Source organism: Wyeomyia smithii, chromosome 1 (assembly GCF_029784165.1).
Source record: "Wyeomyia smithii strain HCP4-BCI-WySm-NY-G18 chromosome 1, ASM2978416v1, whole genome shotgun sequence".
NCBI classification, from domain to species: Eukaryota; Metazoa; Arthropoda; class Insecta; order Diptera; family Culicidae; genus Wyeomyia; species Wyeomyia smithii.
In genome coordinates, this window is record NC_073694.1 from 16552094 (window position 1) to 16563065 (window position 10972).

The following is a 10972-nucleotide window of genomic DNA, read 5'->3' on the forward strand; positions in this document are numbered from 1 at the left end:
GCAATTATTGCGAAGGTCTTCCTCTCACGATTGTATCATGTGTTAGCGACAGTTATTTATAAAAATTAGTTTGAAACTTTATCGTTGTCATAAATCAAATATGGAGTGTTTTTTTTTTGTTTTTGTTTAAAGGAAGTGCTACTTTGTGTTGTAAGAAGATGTTGTACAGATAAATTTTATTAGGCAAATATCTAGATATTTTATAATATTGAATCGATACCTTAGTCGACCCTGAAGTTTCTAAACAGGTTTCATCCTGTTATTTCATTATATCACATGTTTTATCGATCACCCGAGATCCAAACTCTGAAGGTATATCGGTTTTGGACTCATTGATGCTAGATGCATCCGATGGAATAAAAATAAGGAGGATGAGACTAGATAAACTTGGATAAGCTTCTGGAGCAATGGATAATGTGGTTGTACGAACGGAAAAAGTGGTTGTAGCATATTAATTTTGCGAACGATATTTCGATATCAACTATTCACGGATATCTGGTATTTATATATCAGCTAAAGGAGTTAATTTTCTGAACAAACGTGATTTTATATCATTGTCCTTCAATTTTTCAATGAAGCATAAAAATCGCATGAATGACAGTTGGTACATGGGCGAACTGTTATTGTAGCGATTTCGAGCAGATTTCGAACTGTTTTAAATCGGAATTTTATAACCGGAGGATAACGATAGAAAATTTTTAAAAATCATGATTTTATTTGAATATGTGAATGAACCGGTTCTTAGAAAAGAGCGATGGAATGAACGGCTCACGAAAAAGAGCCATGGTTTTTTGAGCGCACCAGAACTGATGGATTCGCGCGAACCCGAAGTTTACCGAGAAAATACGAACTGTCAACGCTCGTGAATCATTGTGAACCATGAGCCGTTGATATGAGTCTGTTCGGAACGGTAAGTGAGCGGTTCAGAGCCGCTTTTGCGAAAGAGCCGTTTCGCACACCCCTATGTGAAGTCTTGCTCTTCGGCCTAAATAACACAGTTATACATTTTACCAAAGCCCGTCGACATGTCGAGCAGGAGTGCAAATGAAATGTCCCCGGGTCGTTTCACACCTCCTGTTTTACTGGTCTTATTTCGAAAAATGCACACGAAAAAGCAGGTCTTCTTCACACAGAGTTCTATTCCACAAAATCAATATACGTCGAGGCGAAACTAATTTAGAACACTTTTATATTAAATTGAAAAAAGTCTTAGAATAACTTTCACATTATGTAGATGTAACCAATATCTTCTTTTCAATGGTAGTACAAAGGATTTAGCAAATAGGATATGCAATCTTTCTGATTCAGCGATACTATGTAAATCGTAGATACTAAAGCAAAGCAAAGCCTTGCTACTACATTCTAAATCGGAACTCGACATTCTGTTATACACCGACTTCGCATCCAACTGTTTGAGTGTACAGGACAATTGCGGGGCTAGCACTACGATTCTACTGACAGTGTCAGTCTGACGCACCTCGTTTTGACCTGGAAGTGCACTAACTGCTGTCAAAACCCTTCTTTATTCGCTCGATTTTGACCGAAATTTGACCTTCCGTGCTGCCCGAAGCGCACTGTAAAATTTGTCAGCTTCAACCCACCGCCGCACGTGCTAAGTTCGTAAACAATTATCTGGCATCTCTTTCTTAATTGCATCTTAAATGGCGATGACGTTTATTATTTCTCGGCAGTTTTACCCGCACACAGTAAAATAAGGAAATTCGCTCTTCTCTAACAGTCTCTTCCGAGCCGAGACGCGAACGCTTAGTAGGCTAGCATCGTACCTCGAGACCATCTGGGACGGTTCGAGATCGCAGATTCTATAAGCATTCGAATCCTAATCACTTTTGTGACGGACGCAATTTAAATATTCCTTTCATCCCCGTACCTTTCAGTAGCAAAAATTTGCAAATTTCCAGATCGATCATATTATTCGTACTCATACGTCAAAATTGTAGTATGAAACATCTTCCAAATGCTTGTGATAACCATTATTGCTGGAAAACTTGAGAGAATTCAAAAGTAATAATATAGAATAAACGCATAACCGCATTACAAGAGTGCACCTGTAGTGTTTTCGCATGGCAGATTTATACCAGTGTGTATGACAGATTTCAATAAAAGAAGTATAAATTCCATTTATTTTCCGTGTAAAATGCGTTCTTTCCTCCACAAGGGAGCGCTGCAAAATTCACTGAGCACTCAGCAGTTTTCGAATCACAGATGACCTTCCGTTCTGTGATTTTATGCTTAAGTTGCTTCTAAATTTGAATCCCAAGCGATGACATCCCGCATAATCAATAACCATAAACGGATAATATTTCATATGGTTTAACGATAATCCCTACAGTCGTCAATATACTCCGAACCAGTTGTTAGGCACGTTTCATGGTTATCGATTAGGGGCCGTTCAATAATTACGTAAGCAAATAGGGGCGGAGGGGGGGTGTGCAATTTTTTTACGCTATCTTATAAGGGAGGGAGGGGGTGAATTGATTATCTTACGTAAGAAAAACATTGTTAATGTATTGCGACTTTTACGCCAAATTGGACTACCCCGAAATACACGATTATCCACGGGAATGGCATCGCTGTCAGCTACCATACATTTGACGCGTTACCAACATCACTGGAACTGGCACCCGAAAAATGGGCAGTTTACCCTTATCTCATGTAGATTCGGGCAAACCGGCTAAATGTTGACTGCAATTAATAATAGCAGATCAGACAGTTTTGAGCAATTTCTTAAGGTTTTCACATGGTATGTGATATTCTAAGTGATATTTAGTACATTAATTGTGTCCCAAAGCAAAGTGAAGCAAACTGTGACAGCAGAAAAAGGAGTTTTGTGGTACAGAAATAGATGTTCGTAACGCTTGAAGGCTACCATACCATTCCCTTGCGATTATCACAGTCGAATCTCGCACACGATTTCGCAGTTTGGGTGATGGGTATCAATACTAGCGTTATCGAAACGCTTGACAGAAATATTTTATTGTATAGACAAAAAATCTCTATCATGACTGCTACCTTGGTAAATTAATGAAAAATCACTCCAGCAATGGTCAGTGCTTGATACCTATATATATTAATAAAGTATATACTTGAAACCGTGAGGTCTGGTATCGATACGATGACAATTGAGAAAGTATCGATACTCAGTAATACCCAATCAATCATGCAACACTTATGTCGTTTTCGCTATCCCGCGGACTACACTTTGTCCTATCACTGTTTTTTTTTTACATTTTCCGGACTATCCCGGACTACCCTTTTTCTGTCCCGGACAGTCCGCGCAAGAAACAGAGTGCAGTTTTGAAGACACCAACACATTCTCACGTATGTGTCAAAATCAAAAAAAAATGTGTCAAAATCGGTTTGCTTTGATTATTGTTCTTCGCGTGTCAAACATCAGGTTGAATTTTATTTATTTTATTTGTTATTTCGTCAATTTTCAGTAAATTGGCAAATTTTTCGTACAGTAGCACAAATGCGATAAAAGACAATGGCGATAATGACCAAAACAAAAGTAACAGTTACCTCTGGTATTACCGGTATTACGCACACCATTGCAACTGCTCGGAAAGTGTTTTTTTTTTCAGCTGCAAAGCGTAGTCCGGGACGGGATAGTCCTGCCGTAAAAACGAATTAGACATTAGTTTTGTTCTGATATTCAACCTAATTTTCAACTAAAGCTGCTCAAAAATATATACTTAATGTTGCAAATGAAAAACTAAACAAACAATGAACCCAAAAAAACTGCCACTGCGCTACTCAGGTGTCAATTTGATAGAGCGAGATAAGAAGTTGGGCAATGAATGATTGGTGCTTATTACGGGAGTCACTTCACGGTGAAATCAGAGTGAAGTGAATGAAGTCTATTACGGGACTCACGTAAGTGAGAAAAACGTCGCAAGGTGAAATCTGCCGTGAAATCTGGATTATTATGAGTGTCATATAAGTGAAGTGGAAACAGAAAAAGCGTCGTTTCGCGTGGAATTATTTCACGACCATTTTGAACGGCGAATTGATTTCACGAAGATAGGGAAGTTTAAAAATCGATTGATTCGTAGGTGCTTATTACGGGAGTCACTTCACGGTGAAATATATTTCACTTTCATGCTCACTTCACTTTTTGAGACCTATTCCCGATTCAACCTCAAGTGAGGTGACAAAAATCTCCTCCGTGAAGTGAGATTGACAGTGAAGTGAAATAGAGAATAGGACAAGTGAAATGAGCGAGTTTCCCAGCTCAAAAATTTCAAGTCCCGGAAAGTCGATTGAGCTGAAATTTTGTATGATGACATTTTTCGACAAGAGGAAACTTTTGAGTTCTACCACTAAACGAAATTCAAAGATAAATTTTTCCCTTGCGTTCCACCGGCCGCAGCTCAAAAATTTTAAAAGTCCCAGAAAGTCGATTTTTTTCAAGGAAAAAAAAAAGATTAGCCTTGTTACTGAAAAGTAAATCCCATATATATTATCACTAGATAACAAATCAATCGATTTTTAAACTTCCCTATCTTCGTGAATTCATTTCACCGTTCAAAATGGTCGTGAAATAATTCCACGCGAAACGTCGCTTTTTCCGTTTCCACTTCACTCATATGACACTCATAATCTAGTGATAATATATATGGGATTTACTTTCCAGTAACAAGGCTAATCCACAGTTATTGGACATACGTAACACTCAGGAAGAAATCTTCCAAAAAAGTTGGTACAAAATGAACTACTCGAAAGTACCAACCTCTGTAAAAAAAACCTTTGTTTGAGTTGTTTTTGAAGGCAGTGTACCTGCACAGCCCTGCATTTGTCTCGTTCCTACTCGAAAAATGCTGCATTGATTTTGTAAATAACTATTCGACAGTTCCTTATGGGATTTTCTTTGGGGCTAGTTAAGGCCGAGAAAAAGAAAATTCATTTTGTTCATTATTTATCGAGCAGTTTGACAGGGCGAGGTACGGAGTACTATGGGGCAACGTGTACCAGAAAAAAACGCCAGTTTTACGTATGTCTTATGTATGTGGCTAATCTTTTTTTTTTTTACTTGAAAAAAATCGACTTTCTGGGACTTACAAATTTTTGAGCTGCGGCCGGTGGAACGCAAGGGAAAAATTTACCTTCGAATTTCGTTTAGTGGTAGGGCTCAAAAGTTTCCTCTTGTCGAAAAATGTTTTCATACAAAATTTCAGCTCAATCGACTTTCCGAGACTTGAAATTTTTGAGCTGGGAAACTCGCTCATTTCACTTAACCTATTCTCTATTTCACTTTGTAACCTGCGCGGTTGCAATTTCAGCATCGAGTTAAAATTGACCTAATTTTGGGTATTACCGCGGGAGAGTGTATGAGTAAACATTACCCTCATTTATTACCCAACATGACAACTGTCACCACTTGCGCTGAATATCGTTCACATAAGTTTGTTTATTTTCGTTTAAATTTGTTCGTTTTTTCGTTTGTGAACGATATTGTCGCGTTAGTTAGGTTCGATACTTTTGTTGTCATGTTTGTGGAATAATTGTTAGGGATAGATAGGCCGGTATTTTCCTCTAGCTGCGAAAAAGTGGAGCTGAATGCAGTCTCGGCGGGTATGTTGTGGTCGGCAGCCATCGCGGGATGATGAGTTTAGCCTCGACCACGGTAGGACATACACGTCGCGTGTTGTTATTGTTTTTTCAGTGCGCGTTTTACTGTTTTTTTACAGTTTTGTTTGTTTGATTTGTGTCCTGTGAAGCGAAGATTGTTCCGCTGGCCCGTGAGTGCGAGTGCTACAGGTGTTTTGCTCGCCGGATAGGGTGAGCTGCGCTATTGGCTACCCCCGGCTAAATGCCAAGGAGCAAAAGAACACCACCCGCCGAGGATTGTCGCAGCAGCTGGGAGTCCGGGAGCTGCAGAAGCAGCTGGAAAGCCGCCCTAGACGACCATTCCGGAAATCGCCACCAACGACAGCTAAGGGAAAATCAGGAATAAACGCGATAAGTTTTGTTTTGTTTACTTTGTTTGTTTTTTTCTTTAGTGTTCTAGCAAAAGTCCGAAATCCGATAGAGGTACACGCCGCCCTGTAAGGGTCTGCCGGGCAAATTAAAATACGCAACCCGAAGAGTAGCTAGCTGCCCTCCACAGTTAGCTATTTTATTAGTGTGTAGGGTAACAACCAGTAATAACTTCACTGTCAATCTCACTTCACGGAGGTGATTTTTTTCACCTCACTTGAGGTGGAATCGGGAATAGGTCTCAAAAAGTGAAGTGAGCGTGAAAGTGAAATATATTTCACCGCGAAGTGACTCCCGTAATAAGCACCATTATCACAGAAGTTCAAATAGTCATGCAAGGGGCAATAATAGCTTTCCTATTTACATCCCTATGTGGTAGGCTAAAGAAAAACGTAGCTCTACGTCAAAAGTAAAACCCAATTGAAAAGATGAGATCCACAACCTTCGATTTCGCTGAATCGAATTTGTTTACAGTTCCAAGCGAAGTGAAATTTTTGTAGGTTGCATTTTTCACGAACGTGAAAATATGAACATTTTGTATGAGATTTTCACTTCGCTTTGAACTCTAAAGCATAGTTTACAGTTCCAAGCGAAGTGAAAAATTTGACAAGTGAAAAAGCGTAAAGCTTGCAAAGTCTGTCGTGAAAACCCGTTTGTGGAACACGCAGGTATTTCACCAGCCTGCAGTTTACAGTTTAAGGGAAGCGAAATTCACGAGTTTACACTCCCAGCGAAGTGAAAATTGGCTGCAACTGACAGAATATAAACGTACGCAAGTTTTCGCTTGCTGCTGATTTTTTCACTACCGTTTGCATGCGTGGAGAAAGTAAACCCCAGTGAAAAAGATAAGATCCACAACCTTCGATTTCGCTGGATCGAATTTGTTTACAGTTCCAAGCGAAGAGAAATTTTTGCAGGTTGTATTTTTCACGAGTGTGAAAAAATGAACATTTTGTATGAGATTTTCACTTCGCTTGGAACTCTGAAATAAATAGGGCTTAAAGAGGGCTTAAAGCGTATATGGTGGTACTAAATTCTTATTGTACTTATTACCTACCGTTAAAAAATACCACAGGGCCGCACAACCACGGTCACTCGACCACGGTTTGTTCACGATGATTTCAACAAAGAAGAACAAGAAAAAGAAGTCCCCCTGTTTATTATTTTTATTTACAAGCCCAAATCGTGTTATCAGTTCCGCACAAAATGGATCAATTTTCAGATCGAGAAAATCCACCCGAAAGTGAATCCAGTGCTTGTTTTACCTGTTTCCGGCTATCACAGGATCAGTTGTGCATACTAAACAATACCGCTATGGGTGCCAACATCGCAGATTTACTGATAAAATACTTCTGGTTCCAACGCGCAGACTTTCGCCAAGATCACAAAATTTGCCGGCATTGTTGGAAGCAGTTGAGCGATTTCGATTGCTTCTACCAAGAAGTGCAGCGTAACTACGATCAGCTGCAGTTTGTCGGAATTAAGCAAGAACCCGTAGAGAAATCCGGTGTCAGCGTCAACACACAAGATTTGGTCGGGGTTGAAGTGGATGTTTCGCTTGCGGCCAACCAGTTCAAGCAGGAATGCCAATCCGAAGATGAAAATGACTTGAAATCAGAACGCACGCTAGAGTCGGAAGATTCTACCGAGCAAGAAGAGCTGAAACTAAGCGCGAAACCGAAACGAAAATATACTAAAAGGAACAGTAGTGACACTCCTAAGAAACCCAAAGCCACGAATTATCAGGTCAAAAGTGCGGAACAACTAGCGAAGGAGGACGAGATTATCAAGACCCATGTGCAGTATCTCTGCGAGATATGCGGAATCAATTGTTCGACTTTCACCCAGTACTTGAAGCATGCTTCGGAAAAGCATGGGCCTACAGGTAAGGGACGTGATTTTCTGTTTGTCGAAGATTAATTTAGTTTAAGTTTAGGCTTCATCGTATGCTGTGGTAAGCGGTACTTCAAAAAGGTGCGTCTGCTGGAGCACGTTCAGCAGTTGGAAAACCCCAATCGATTCAAGTGCGATATTTGCTTCAAGAGTTTCATCAGCAATCTGGGCATTCGAAGACACAAACAGGAGATGCATCTGCCGGATGAGCTGAGAGTCTACCGTTGCGAACGTTGCCCTAAACGATTCGCCAGAGAGAAGCAACTTCAGGCACACCTCAGGGGGCATGAGACTCTGGATAATGCTACTGCCAAGTGTCATGTTTGTGAGAAGGTGTACGTTTCTTTTTAAAAGATCTGATAATTATGACAACTAAAGGAATATTTTTTCAGATTTCCAACGGAAGCTCTGCTGAAAACGCACGTCAAGATTCGCCACACGCGTCCCACCGACTTCATCTGCGATGTTTGCGCGAAAGGATTCTATTCCAAAACGGAATTCCTGCGCCACAAGCAATCGCACGAACTGAGCCCGGCGGAGCTGCGCGTACAGTGTGACATCTGCCAGCAATGGTTGAAGAATCAAATCAGCTGGCGGAAGCACTACATCCGGCACCAGCAAGGTCCGGCCACCTGCGATCTGTGTGGTCACGTATCACCGAACAAGGCAGCACTGTCGGGTCACAAACGTCACCGACATCGGGATGCCGGTCAGCATATCTGCCAAGAGTGTGGTAAGGAGTTCCGTAAAGCATTGACCTTGCGAGAGCATATGGCCTCGCACACCGGTGAGGCACTGTACTCGTGTAGCTTCTGCGAGCGAACGTTCAACTCGAACGCCAACATGTTCACGCACCGGAAAAAGATGCACCCCCGGGAATGGTTGGCCCTGAAGAACGCCCAGCAGGGCGTGATTGCATCCGTGGAATAGAGTTCCGAAATACTTTTGAAATCTGTTTTTATTGAAAAATACCGAAATTCATCAAATACGATTTTATTGGAAAAAATGATCCAAATGCAGAAAAAAAAATCTACTACGAGATAGATGGAGCTAGTGTTAACTTTTCTGTTTCATTATTCTAGTGCTTGGTTTGACACAGTCGTATAGTAAACAAAACAAACAATTTTTTTCTCATTTACCCAGCGCCGGTCAAATGGAGCTCCGAAATGTTGATTCTCCACCGGTTTTTAAACCAACAAAGTGTTTTACCTGTCTTCGGTTATCGGAGAAATCGTTGCCAATTATTAGTGAAACCCGTGACGACGCCTTTGCCGTACTTGAGCTTCTAACGGTGCACTTTTGGTTTCGACGCGAAGATTTCCGGGAGGAGCATATCGTATGTCGATCGTGTTGGGATCAGTTGAAGCTTTTCCATCGATTCTATTTGGATGTTAGGCGTAATCACGAACTCCTCACACCACTAGCGGTGGAATCGGTGGTAGAAGCTGTCAAACAGGAACAAGACGATGAAGAGGAAAATTTGTCGAGTACCCCTGTGATACCTACCGAACTACAAATCTGCCACGATGATGATCTAAAATCTGAGTGTCCGTCCGAGGAAAGTGTGGAGCAAGCTGCTCACACAAAAAGCGAACCAGAATCGGATACATGTTCAGAAAGAATTGCTCCGAAGGAGCTAAAAGTTGTTAAACGCAAACCAACCCGAAGACCTGACGTGAGGAAGGAACGTAAAGCAATCTCCTATCAAGTTAAAACTGCGAAGCAGCTGGCGGAAGAGGATGAAATCATTAAATCGCACGTTCAGTATACCTGCGAGTTGTGTGCTGTTATTAGTCCCACATTCACCGGCTTCCAACGACATGTTAAGAATACCCACCTCGACAGTAAAGCGTTCATCGTTTGCTGTGGAAGGCGATACTACCGGAAGAATAACCTCCTGGATCATGTTCAGACACTAGGGAAGAAGGATATGTTCAAGTGTGATATCTGCTCGAAGAGTTTCATCAACACCCACGGAGTTCGAAGGCACAAGCAGCTGATGCACTTGCCGGACGAAATTAAAATCTATCGCTGCGACCGTTGCCCGAAGCGATTCGCTAAGCCAACCCATCTGGCCGTTCATTTGAAACATCACGAAAATCTCGATAACGAAACCGCTAAATGTCCGGAGTGTGAAAAATCGTGAGTCGAGCTTTTACTGCCTAAATTGTAGGGTTGAAGTTTATTTTTCGATTGTATTACAGATTTCCATCGGAGGCGCTTCTCAAACAGCACATCAAAATTCGGCACACCCGTCCTACGGACTTTATCTGCGACGTGTGTGCGAAAGGATTTTACTCGGAGGCAGAGTTCTTGCGACACAAGACGGAACATGAAAATCCGGCCAATTTAAGAGTCCAGTGCGACGTCTGCCAGCTGTGGTTTCGTAGCCGAATTCATTTGAACGATCACAAGCGGCGCCACCGGCAGCCGCCAGTGACGTGTGATCTGTGCGGGCACGTTTCTCCCAACAAGAAAGCCCTGGCGAGCCATAAACGGCTCCGCCATGGCACGTCCAGTCTCTTTTGTCAGGAGTGTGGAAAAGCGTTCAAGCGACCGATTACTTTGCGAGAGCACATGGCTTCGCATACCGGGGCGGCCCTGTACTCGTGCTCTTTTTGCGAACGGACGTTCAACTCTAGCGCCAACATGTTCTCGCACCGGAAGAAGATGCACCCGCAAGAGTGGCTCCAGCTGAGGAACGCACAGCTGGCTGAACGGCACGGTTTGGCAACTAGTGAGCGGTGAGCTGGTCGCGGGCAGTTTGGATAAATCAATAAATGAAATCAGGCGAAAAAATTGTTTTCTCGGCAATCGGACAAGAGTGAACAGTTCCCAAAAGCTAATTACTGTAACCTGTTTCGGTTAAAATAGCTTTTTTTATTGAGAACAAGAAACGTGTGTTGAACCACATTTGAGATACTTCTAAAAATGAACGAAAATAGTACGATAATCTGTAGTCCTACTTTGGACTGCAATTCTGTTGAACAAAAATTGAAATATTCTCTCATTATAGAATTTCTTCGGATGTCATTGCCACCACGGTGAGAGTCTCGATTACGAGTAACGAACTGGAGGTCAA

General features: G+C 41.7%; 2 protein-coding genes across 2 annotated transcripts; both read left to right on the forward strand.

Annotated features, from left to right (window-relative positions):
• The first annotated feature begins 7104 nt into the window (after window positions 1-7104).
• LOC129717416 (transcription factor grauzone-like) lies at window positions 7105-8950 on the forward strand. Its single transcript, XM_055667303.1, has 3 exons — window positions 7105-7882; window positions 7934-8225; window positions 8283-8950. Exons 1-3 carry the CDS (start codon window positions 7204-7206, stop codon window positions 8818-8820), a joined length of 1509 nt encoding a protein of 502 aa, XP_055523278.1. The 5' UTR covers window positions 7105-7203; the 3' UTR covers window positions 8821-8950.
• LOC129717411 (transcription factor grauzone-like) lies at window positions 8894-10808 on the forward strand. The gene is made up of 2 exons (XM_055667296.1): window positions 8894-10032; window positions 10095-10808. The coding sequence occupies exons 1-2, from the start codon at window positions 9044-9046 to the stop codon at window positions 10636-10638; spliced, it is 1533 nt and encodes a 510-aa protein (XP_055523271.1). The 5' UTR covers window positions 8894-9043; the 3' UTR covers window positions 10639-10808.
• The last annotated feature ends 164 nt before the right edge of the window (window positions 10809-10972 follow it).